Consider the following 12,276-nt stretch of genomic DNA (forward strand, 5'->3'; position numbering starts at 1 on the left):
TCTGGGTTTTAGGGGTAAGGATTGGAGAGCAGAGGAGGAGAGACATGTTTTTAAAATACAAGTTGAAATGTGCATTTACTGGGGTTCTATTGGCTGAGTCTTCTGTGATAACAGGAAGTGTTTGTCTTCTATACATATAAGAAATTAAAGGATAGAGTTACTATATTAAGCTTAAATGACAATTTTTAGGCATTTGACACTTAGGTATTTGATTTTTCACGTTCATTCTTGAATGTAGCTGTTGCAGTACTTTTAATGATATAGTAACAGGTTCTTTTTAAAAATCCTATATTAACGTGTCTATTGTCAGAAGGAATAATTTGTCTTCCCTTCCTTCCTTTCCCCAAAGGAAAAAAAGATTAAAAAAGGAAATACAATGTTTATCTCATTATAAAAATTCCAGTGCATTTTCTCCTTTCATTTTGCTTCCATTAGAATTTTCAAAAAAACCCTGCTCATCCTAAGAAACTTGAAAAGTAGAATACCAATTTGAATTCTGTATTACTGATTTTAGGAGTTGATCTTAATTTCTGCCAGACAAGTGCTTTAATCAAGAAAGAGGTAGTTTTGCGTTTTATCATCATGTGAAAAAGGTGAGATCGGTACTGTTTTATCTTTGCTTCATCGAGTGCTTTCTCTGCATTGGAATTTTACAGCAAAATAGCCAATGCAGTTTGTTTTAGGTGAAAGCTGTTCTGGGTGCAAGCCTATTTGATTCCACAATAAAATATTATAAGTTACTTTTACTGTAAATTTTAAATTTTTGAACTCCCTTGCTTAAAGCTGTGCAATTAAGTTAACACTTTTTAGTATAAATTCATTACAGTTCCTTTTTTGTGCATTTTATGAACTTGTGTGTATGCTGTTTAGGCTAGAAATACTCTAACTTGTTTCAGTCTAACAGGATGCCCTGAAAATAATGAGTTCGTTAGTACTGTATAAAAAAAAAAGTGTCAAAAGTTAATTACCACACAAACAAAATACTGTTAATTGAAACTGGATTCTTTATTTCTTCACCTCCACTGCAGAAAACATTTTACCACTTAGAGAGCCTTTTCTAATTTGGGTTGTTCAGCTAGCTACATGCCCTAATTGGGTGAGTACAGATAAATGTAAAATGCTTAATAAGCAATTGTGTAGTTTCATCACAAGACCTAACATAACCATGTCTTTAAGCCCTAATGTCACACCATCATAAAGGCTTGAGATGGGAATAATCTACTGTACCACCTCTTTTTTTCATTCTCTTTTCTGACAATAGTTAATGACCAGATTATTCATACAGTTTATTTACTAATGCTTTATGCAGTCCAAGCTGAAACAATTGGACTCCTGCATCTCCCTGAAGAGAGTGTATTGTCTGTAATATTTTATTACAGTTCACCAGAGTTCATTTCTGTTTTCCTGATTCCTTCATTTAGAGAGAGCCTGGAGCGTCTTTCAATGTTTAAGAAAATAGAAAGAAGACCTATGGCTTGGCCCTGCCAGCTCACTATTGGTTCTAATTTGTCTATAAGGATTGTGGCCTACAAATCAGTAAGTTCAAATATCATATGTTTTAGTGTGTTTTGGCAGCAAGTTAGGTGCAGCTGCATGTTTTTTCCTTAAAGCTAAGAAAATAAAAGCTAAAACAGCATCCAAAATAATTATGGTAGAGGTTTTGTGTGCATAGAAGCCAATACTTCTAAAACTGTGGTTCCCACAGCAACTCTAACTTCACCATATTGTACACATATGTTAAAGAACTAAAATCCACGATGTACAGAAATAGAACTAATTGCTATCTATGCTGTGACACTTAATGGTATTGAAGTTGACGAACCTGATTTAAGAATGCTGCGGTTGTGTGAAGCTTTCCATTCGGCATCAGTGATAAGTCTGCAGCTCAATGAGACTTAATATATATTTCTTAAGCCCTAGGCACGAGAGGAATTATGCACATGTGTATGTAAAATGGTGGGCATAAATGTTTTACCAGCTATTGTGTTGAATTGCATCTATTGTTATTTCAGACTTGGGAAAAAAGCTTGTTTGCTTTATACTGTTTGGCAGAGCATGTGCACAGTCTGTTTCCCTTACAGTTTATATGGGTTCTTCACACAGTGCTAGGAAGAAGTAAGTGTATTTAAACACAGGAAATGTGCAAAATTCCAGTTATTGAATAATTAATAGGTAACTATATAGTGTGGCAGCATTGATGGATCTTGTGAGATGGAGATTAGTTGGTTTCTTATTTGAACCCAAGACTAAGAGTCTGGCCAGTATTGCAAGGTTTCAGGAAGATGTATTATGAAGTTGAAATATATCTAATTTCTGAGAGATAGGCATACTAGCATTGAAAGAGGTCTCTGCTGGCAGCTTTCTATTTATGCTTATTCTTTTTTTTTTTTTTTAAACTAGAATATTGTGCCAGACCTGTACAAATATGCAGTAAGAGTCCCCTCCCAAAGGTGTTTACACCCCAAATAAATTAAGTTTGGGAGAGTAAGCAACATGAACCGAGTGACTAGCCCGAGGTCATAGAGCAGTTGGATCAGAGCTAGGAATAGACTTGTGATATCTACTGACATAATCTATTCTGTCTTTTCTGCCCAGTTCTCCATTTTTGTTCTCATTCTCATCAAAACCATCAATTTCACTTAAGTAGAGAGAAAAGAAAGCATTTTGCTTTCCCTGTATTTGGGAAACATTCACTCATTGCAGATACTTATTTATTCCTTCTTTTCCCTCCCAGTCCCGTAATGCAACTGGGATCTTTTTCTGCCTTTTGGGGAAGTTGCAGTAATATAGGGTATTTTTATCCTGTAGTGTAGTAAGCCTGATGAAAAACTTGGGCAAACAAGCTGAATGAGCATTGAGTCTTCTCCTATCTTTAACATGTATCTTAATGCTCCATCAGAAGCATTTATGTAGGTGGAGGAAGTAAAATACATAGCAAGCAAGTTACATGTTATCCTGTGACTAAAAGACTTCCACAAATGACTTAGCCCATGACTTTAAAGAATAACCAAGACAAGTATGCAGTCAATATGATATAGTTCAGGTGTTAGGTCTTGTGCAGATGAAACAGTGTGCTGAAAGCACTGTGGTAGCAGTCAGAGATGCATGTTTGGGGCTGTCATTATTAGTCCCTTATTGGCAAAATAATGCAGCACTTCGTCTAAGAATTTTTTGCATGTTCTGGTAAGCACTCTGGATCCCGCTGAAATGTTAAATGTTCCTTTTCTTTGAATTCTGATATGAAGGTCACAGAAGAGAAGGTGAAAAAAATTTGGACAGTTGTGGATGCTAAAACCCTCAGAAAAGATGATGTGCAAAAAGAAACTGTTTACTGCTTGAATGATGATGACGAGACAGAGGTTCAGAAAGATGATACTATTCAAGGTATGACTTCTTTATGTGCACCCTGAAGACAAACCAAAGACAATGGATTGTAGTCTTAAATCACCTAAATGCCTTTTAGTTTTATACTTGGAAGCCTAGCTGTGATCTTAGAATGTAAATTCTGTAAGTGGATGGAAGACTGTTATGTGAGACTCTTTGTCTTCACATATTTTAAAAATTCTTACTTTTGCCAGTAATAGGAATAATAATAATAATACCACCAGGTGGAACTCGGAAGGCACTACAGCTTCCTAAATTATTCTGTGGAGGATGATACCTCAGCTCTGCAGTGAGTAGTGCTGCTACCTCTATCCTGTTTTCAAATGTTCAGTTGTACTGATAACATGAATACTTTCATAACACTGCTTTTTTCTAGATAAGCAACTGCTCCAGGTATTCTGCAATTGGGAAGATGAAACCATTAATGGAAGGTTTAGTGTTCAAGAGTCTATTAGCTTTGCTGTTTAAATTCCATAACAGGTTCTATCTGAAGTAGTGGTATGCAGAATACTTCTTTTATAACCTTCAGCTTCGTTCTGAGTGGATTAAATTCCTTAGAAGACTAAAGACTCCAGAAACAGTATGAAATAGTCTACTTTTTAAAAATGGAGTTAAGCAAATATGTTTAATTTTTTGCAATATAGATACATTTTGTTACTAATTTTTTCTTTCCTTGCTGTTTCAATCCCACACAAGTAGGGCAAGTGTATTAACTATAAAGGGCAGAACTATTCAGTAACAGTATAGAAAGTCCTGTCAAATGAATAAAAAAATTGAAAAATTAAGATAAATACTGTATTTTTTTATTTAACCTCTTTCAGTTGTAACAATCATAGGTGTTTTGTAGCAGTAGGAGATAAAAATGTCCCAATAACAATGTGATTTTCTTTGTTTCTTTAAGCAAAAATGATAGTTAAAAGCTAGTAGTCTGTTTATGTTTATAACTTCAAAACTTCTAGTAAAATAAAAAAATCCACTTTTTATAGTGAAGTATTTGTACTGTTCTCTGCTGATGTTCTGACTGCCTAAGTTGGTGAGTGGTTGCGGGATGCTAGTAAAAAGAAGTGATGAACAGTTCAATGTGAACAAAAGAGACCAAAAATTTCTCTATCAATGGTGTGATATTTCTTACAGTTAAAGAGCTGCTGATGCCTTATGGACTTTTGTGGGCCTTTTGAGAAATGTCATAATTAGACAATATTTTGCATTTGAAGCACCCATACTGAAATTTCTTTCATTCTGCCTGTGTGTTTGTTTTTCAGCTTCCAGGAAAATGCGTCTGCATATAGGTTTTTTAATTCAGGGATTTATCTCTGTTCCTTCTGTTTTCTTCACACCTGAGGATATCATCCTTAGTCTGTGACTGTAAAATAAAGTGATGATGTTACAGGGAGGGTATTAGAGCTTGAGATGGGCAAGGAAACAGTTGGAACAGATGATACCTCTGAGAAAGTAACAGCTTCCTATTTTGTGGAGCTAGCTTCCTATTTTGTGGAGCTATCCCTGTAATGTAAGGCATGGGAAGTAAAACACAGAAATATATAGAAAGACCACTTGTGCGTACAAGAGTGTTTTGGTTTTCCATTGTGTGTAAGGGTGTATCTCACTTCCACTGTTAATACATTTTGTTCTGTGAATCATTCCTGGTGTCATTTCCTGTCCATGATTTGTGGTATGTTTGGGTTTTTTTGTATTATGTTTGCAGGGATTGTTGCAGTCTATTTGCTGAAATCTATTCTGATTTGCTTAAATCTATTTTGTGAGCATAATTTTGTTGGGCAAGATGTTCAGTTGCTTTATTTTCTTTGCCGCTCACTGTGAGGGTAGCTGTGTTGCATAAAGTGATGTACAAGGAGTGCAACTGCTGTTCGTGAGGTACAGAGCGTGTCTATGGGGTGTGTGGTTTTTTTGTTAACAGGGAAAGTAATTTGATGAGCATGTGTGGAGTGTAGCTGTGGGGCATGCATGCATTGTTAAAATATTCAGAGAGCTAATTTCAGTGTTAGAATTGTAGGCCCATATGCTTACCAGATGCTCTTCTCTTGTTCTCCAGGGTTTCGCTATGGGAGTGATATAGTTCCTTTTTCCAAGGAAGATGAAGAGCAAATGAAATACAAAACAGAAGGAAAATGTTTTTCTGTTTTGGGATTCAGCAGATCCTCTCAGGTACAGTACTAAACTTCTTCCCATTCTAGTTCCTGGGTGTTCAAGACAATTGATTTCAGTTTGAATTCACTAAAGTTGTGGTGGTGTACTGGGTTCCAGTATTGCGAATGGGGCATCTGCAATCAGGTATACAGGGGTGACTTATTTGCTGATTCTAGTACATGTAAACAGTATGTAGTTTTGTGAAGGAGAGAAGCTCATAAATGTGGCCATTGGGTCCTCAAGTGAAGCCAGAGCCACTGAACTCAGATCTCTGCAAAGTGGAGGCAGAGGTGTTGTAGTCTCACTTTATCTCACGAACTTAAATAGTGATGCCAGATCTGCAACAGAAGATGGTGTCTCTTCTGTTCAGGTCATGTAGAAGCCTTTTTGGGCTTTGTCCAGCCACAAGTGTGTTCTTTTTAACAGAAGAAGCTTCTCCCTCAACATTAAAAAAATGTTAAAGAAAGCCTGAGAACTGACTGCATTTGTTCTCATTTCCATAAAGATTAGTTTGTGAACTGTGACTTGCTTCTTGTTTCTGCTGTAACAAAAACTAAATGTAGCAAAGACTTCATAAAGCTTAGATGAAGATAACATCATTCAAAAACTCTCCATATTTCAATGAGATGCTTGGTGTTTGTATGCACTTACCTGTACTTGTGGTATTAACTTTGCCACTCGTTTTACCTGGAAGTTATAAGAAACTTATATTGAGCAAGTACCTTAAAAGCTATCCAGTACAAGGTGATTTTCTGCAGAAAATCCAGGACTTAAGCATTAGGAGAGCCTTAGGCAAAGGCTTAACAAAACCCTTCTTGAAGCAGGACACATAAGGAGAAAATACAGAGGTGTGAGCGCCAGTAATTGCTAGAAATATTATAGAATCATAGAACTGTTTAGTTTGGAAAAGACCTTTAAGATCAAGTCCAACTGTCAACCCAACACCACCATGCCCACTAAACTATGTCCTGAAAAGCTTTATTTTTTCTGTTAAGCTGCTCCCACTGTTCTCCAGGATATTGCACAGGGTGACTGAAGCTTTACTCTTCTTGGAGTTCACTGCACCCAGTCCCCTTCACCACTCAAAACTGAAATGAAATCATAGGGCAGCTCTGTGCCTTCTGTTCTGAAAGCTCCCAGCCCTCCTGCTCTTCTCTGAAATGTCTCGCTGCCTGAACAAAGGTTGAGGAATTGTTACCTTTGCCAGGATGCTAATGAAAGAGGAAGTATCTGTGGGAGTTTGCTCCCAAATGGATGTAACTAAACCTATTTTTACTTTACAGTACAGGTGGCACAGACCCCTGCATGTTGCTAGATATGCCCTTAGACTACTGCAGTGTAGTGGTCCAAAGCATATTATTAACTGAGGAGTCAGGAAGTCAATTTATTGAAACGAGAAGCCAGCCTAAATGAGAACTGTAACCTGGTTGCTCCTTGAGGACATTGGGAACTTAAACTTAAGTAACACAGGAGCTTGTGTACGAAAGTGATTGATCGAGGAAACATACCACGGTTGAGTTAATACACCCTAAATTGACCAGGGCAGAGAGATGTTAGGGACTGCTAAATTCTGTACCAGAAACTGGATCTAACAAGTGAAATGTTGCATCTGAACCCAATGTTTCAATGAGACAATTTCTTGCATCTTTCAATGCGTTATTAGCCTACAGCCGAGTCTTACTTTCTTTGCTTAATTCTGTAAGATGTATTTCACCATGTGCAGTGTTTTCTTATGCTGGAGGCTGGCCTCCTATTTTGACTTGAAGCCTGACTTTCATTGAAAACAGAAACTAAGAGGAAAACAGATGTGAAGAATCATGCTTTTTTAAGTGTGCTGTTATTTCACTTGGAATTTTTTTCCACCATGGGTCAGACAGTGTGGTAATACCTTCAAATATGTTGTAGGAATATAATTAATTGTAGGAATATTTTTGATTCACATAAATATGCCTCAAAGAATGAACAAATTGGTTTTCTATTTTTTCAATGCACAAAATATTTATTGCTTTTGATAATTTTTATGATGTGCTGCTTTTGTCTGTGGATTTCATAATGAATAGGAATTACATCTTAAATACAGTGTGCTCTGGCCTGTAACTAGGAGTGTGAGTAATTATGCCCAGTAGTAGCTGCATAAACCTCAGTGGAACAAAATTATTCAGGTTTGATTGCAGGATTAAAATTACACTGTATAGAGAATGATATCAGGAAGTTTTCAACTACAGCTGGAATTTTGAAGACCCATGCTTTCCTTATGTTTTGGCTCCTAAGTTTTATTGCTTGGAATCATAATACTGACACTCTTCAAATGTATGTATTATATTAAATTGTTTCTCTAAAAACTTTGGAGAAAAGATAATTTATTATTAACTAGAGAAACTGGAACAGCTCCAAATACATAATTAAAGAAGGAATATAACCACCTTATATTATTTTTCTGAGTTATTCACATCCCTCAGGAAAGAAGATCAGAGGCCGCTTAAACTTTGATTTTTAATTTATAAGCAACGCCATTTAAATCAAGAAATAATACTTGAAAATATTACAAAGGGTTCTTTTTTTTTCCAAACAAAAAAAGGTGTAGTGATACACACATCTAGTTATTTATACTATACCGAACATAAAATTTCCTGAGCTTTTAAAGACAGAACAGCAAAGAATGATTGCAGGTAGAATAATCTGACTTGAAGAATCATGCTGTAATACATTAAATAGATCTGCTCTGGTGCAAGTTGTCACTGACTTCAACAGCATTATGGTAATTTGCTAAATAATGAAACTGCAGGTTAATTTCGAGAGACCGTAATTTGAAGAGATTTTTCTTTAACAAAGAAAGGTCATTTTAACCAGTGTTCATAGTAGTGTGCAGTCTTTGTGACAGGTTTTCCTCTATTGCAGTGTTTCTCTGGGTGTGCCTCACAGCCTCTGTAGCTCCAGCTATTCCAGCAGTGCGCCTTGATGAACCTGTTTTGGGTTTGTGGGGTTTCCTTTGGGGGAAAAGGCGGACGGTGTGTCATCCATGTTTATGAACAGCATAAACTCTGCTAACAGAAGTGCTTCTTTGCCAGCACAACTGTAGATACTCTAGGTTGTGGTTGAAGTAGCTTTATTAATTAAGGATGTGACTTTTTTCAGCTCCTTTTTTTGATGTATCTTTGCTCGGAATATTTAATAGCATAGATGTGACGTCAGTTAGGTTTAGGTCTTTTAACTACTGTAACCACACTGACTTTTGGTTACTGCAGTATTGTTCAGACTGGTAACAGCTGCAAGTACCATAGTCTTTAATTCCTGCCCACCAATAGGAAGGTATGAGAATATCCTGCTGAATGTGACTGAATATCCATATTGAGTGATAAATGGAGATATGAAGCATATACAGGGCTTTAACTTCTATGTGTAGTAATTGCATTTTGTGGCTTCTCACTTGAGTAATGTAAGTTGTTTCATAATTTAACTGGTCTAGTTGCATTAATGACATTTTCTTTAGGTCAGTCTAACTCTTGACCATTTGAATCTGTAGATCCAGCAGCATTACTACATGGGCAACCAGGTTCTGAAGGTCTTTGCAGCGAAAGATGATGAGGTAAGGTGAACTGAAGTTTAATGCTGAAAGTGCTTTGCTGTGGAACAGAATAGTAGTGACGCTTGAGATTGTCCTGTCTTTCTGTGTTAATAAACCAAATATTTTTAATGCAGCTTACAGATGTCTTGTTCCATTGCCTATTAGGATAAAAAGAAGTTGGATTAGACCTCAAATGAATACCATATCTCATGAATAATGAAAAACTGTTAAATACTATGTTTGTGCAAGGGTGTGGGGAACCTGGAATTGGTGCTTAAGTCTATTCTCATGCAGAGCCACAGTGTGTCCTGTCACTGTGTTACTTAAAACAGACCCCCAAATTATTTTAAATATTAGAGGTAAAAAACTCACTGTAATGCTTTGATGTTTTCCTTTAAGGGTCTGACTTCCCTCCCTTTTTCTCTCTCTTGTAATACTGTAATACTTCTGAGAGCTCTTCACATCTACTGGAAAAGGTGGAGTATGCTGGATCTAAAGTTTTCTCAGCTTTGAACAGATCCACTATCATGATGAGATTTGACCTTTCTGCTGCTTCATTTTTTGAATATGAAAAATGCTTGTGTTGAAGTTATAGCTGAAATGGGAACTAGTCTTGACTAAATCAGTGCTGTGGAATTGACCGTGAAAGACATATTTCAGCAGACTAATGAGAACTTGCATGACTAGACTTTTCTTCTCTCTCCCCTCCCCCCCAAGAATGCAGCAGTTGCGTTTTCTGCCCTTGTTCATGCATTGGATGAGTTGAAAGCGGTAGCTATAGTGCGTTATGCTTATGATAGAAGATGCAACCCGCAAATCGGAGTAGCTTTTCCCTATATTAAGGATGCATATGAGGTAATTTTTCACTCTTGCCTTTCTGCAGAGGGCCTCTGTATTGATGCTTTACAAATACTAATTAATAAATGATCATATTTGAACCATATGAATTTGCAGTGTTGTGTAATACCAATATGACTTTTCAGCGTGATTTTAGGAAATAGTACCCAGTCTTAGGACAAGGAGGTAATAAATAGTTTTAAGAAAATTCCCTAGGAAAAAATACATGGAAAAATAATGCCGTATGTTTCTATTAGTATTCTCTATATTACAGTTTTAAATAATACTGATTTATATGTCAATAACATAGTAATAATTTCATTTTGTTATCCTGGAAGTCTCAATTTTTTTGGTATCTAGAAACAGTGTAACCACACAGTTATGTAATAAGTTACTACTGCTTTCTTTCTGTGTTACTACCTGCCTCTCTGCATACAATCCAAAGTTGCACTAGAATCTTTCATTTTCTTAAACTATGGATTTATCTCCAGGATGCTTGGTAGTGCAAAATTTGAACTTGATAGTTGGCATGGCATTTCAAGCGTGTCCAACTACACTGTTGTCTTTGGGTTTCCAAGTCAGCTGGTACTGAGGGGAGGAGCTCACAGCATTTAAAGCCGTTGTTTAAATTCATATGGAGAGTTAGGAAGATAGTAGCACATTTATTTACTTGAAAAGGTTATTTTAAAGAACAGGAGAAAAAAAGAAGTCTGTTTCTTAGTAAAAACAAAAAAAAAGAAAGTTCTGTACACAGCAGAATCTTATTTGAAATCATTTTTTTTTTAAATTCTGAGAGACCCAGAAGCAGCACTGCATATCAGAATTTTTGCAGCATATGTTTCCACTGATCTTACTTACGAGAGACTATTGAAAGAGCTAAGTATGTGTAGCATGGCTAAGCAATGACGAAGGTGGGGGTGGACATAACAATCTTCAGACTTTTGAAGGGTATAAACATAAAGAATGGAAAAGAATTATTTAGGGTGGTATGAACTGGAGGAGGTATTTGAATAAAGAAAAAATTAGGTTGAGAACGTTAAAAAAACAAAGCCAACTTTTGACTTGGAAACACAGTAAGCTATGATAAAACCTCCCAAAGCACCAATATATGGATTATTTAAAGCTTGGCTGCTTGGAACTCTGCACAAGAAAAAGGGATTGGATGACCTGGGAGGTCTTTATTCCAACAGCAGAAAAATTAGGAGTGTAGCCATTGCTATATTATAATTCTGTGTTTTATTCTGCTTAAAGCTGTGTTGCTCTTTAAATTCTTTAAGTATTTTGATACATACAGATATTAGATCTTTGGATTTTTCTTGTGTTTGTATTGCCCTGATAGGGCACTCTGGGATGCTTTAGATTTTTTTCTTCAGGCTCAGTTTTTCTTTCTTCTTTCGTCTTGCCCAGTGTCTCATCTATGTGCAACTACCCTACATGGAAGACTTAAGACAGTACATATTTTCATCCTTGAAAAACAACAAAAAATGCATTCCTACAGGTAAGATAGTCCCTTGCTGGGCAACTGGACAAAGTAACCTACTTGTCTTCCTTTAAGACACTAAAAGAGTTAGAATGTTTGGCTTTCCAATGAAAACATCAGCTTTGTCATTATTTTTGGCTTAGGAAAAAAAAGCCCAGGCCTTTGGGAATACATTATGGTGATGTCGTCTTGAAGTATAAAGCCTGTATCAAAACTTTGCCAGCTTAGTTGCAGTCTGAGCAGACTTGAGGTTTGCAGGCAGTCTTTTGAAACTGTCCTGTTAAATGACTTCTGGCTCAGGTTATGGGATTATTAGTCTGACAGGATCTCTGTGATAGAGATCTGAGATTTAGTCCTCCATATCCTTTGATCTTTGAACTCATTTGTGAGACTAAATGGCCAAACCTTGTGGGAGTTACAAGATGTGATTAGCTAGCTAGAATTAGAATAGAGGCATCAGCTCTGTTCGTACAAAGCTGGTCCTGTAGCCAGTTGCTGTATGGCCTGTTAATATAATGTACAAAGGCAAAGACTGTTTTCGCTGTGGTGTGTTGATTTTTAGAGCATGCACTTACTGGTGTCCAGATTCAGATGGAGGGCGTCTCTGGAGAGCCCCTGCAGCCATACAAAACTTGACTCACTATTCTGAGAATTTTGCACAGCAATGAGCATAAATGGATGTAGTTTAAAATCCACTCCCACTTCTTTGATTTGTTATGAGATCCATTGAATGGGCATCTGCACGTCAGGGTATATAAAGCATGCTGAGTTGTTTCTGAAACAGTTTCTATTTTCTTGCCTGTAATCAGCAGTTTGAGAACAAATCCAAAATCTGTCTTACCAAAGCAATAGTGGACTATTG

The 12,276-nt window shown here is 36.6% G+C and overlaps 1 protein-coding gene across 3 annotated transcripts in view; it reads left to right on the top strand.

Annotated features, from left to right (window-relative positions):
• Positions 1–12,276, top strand: part of XRCC5 (X-ray repair cross complementing 5) — a 56,325-nt gene that overhangs the window by 12,835 nt on the left and 31,214 nt on the right. For all 3 annotated transcript variants that reach the window (XM_069781090.1, XM_069781089.1, XM_069781091.1), the window contains exons 7-12: positions 1,422–1,536; positions 3,246–3,384; positions 5,438–5,550; positions 9,056–9,118; positions 9,815–9,952; positions 11,342–11,432. In XM_069781090.1, the coding sequence (XP_069637191.1) occupies positions 1,422–1,536; positions 3,246–3,384; positions 5,438–5,550; positions 9,056–9,118; positions 9,815–9,952; positions 11,342–11,432 (659 nt within the window). The remainder of the gene's footprint in view (positions 1–1,421; positions 1,537–3,245; positions 3,385–5,437; positions 5,551–9,055; positions 9,119–9,814; positions 9,953–11,341; positions 11,433–12,276) is intronic.

Source organism: Haliaeetus albicilla, chromosome 4, assembly GCF_947461875.1.
Source record: "Haliaeetus albicilla chromosome 4, bHalAlb1.1, whole genome shotgun sequence".
Taxonomy (NCBI): domain Eukaryota; kingdom Metazoa; phylum Chordata; class Aves; order Accipitriformes; family Accipitridae; genus Haliaeetus; species Haliaeetus albicilla.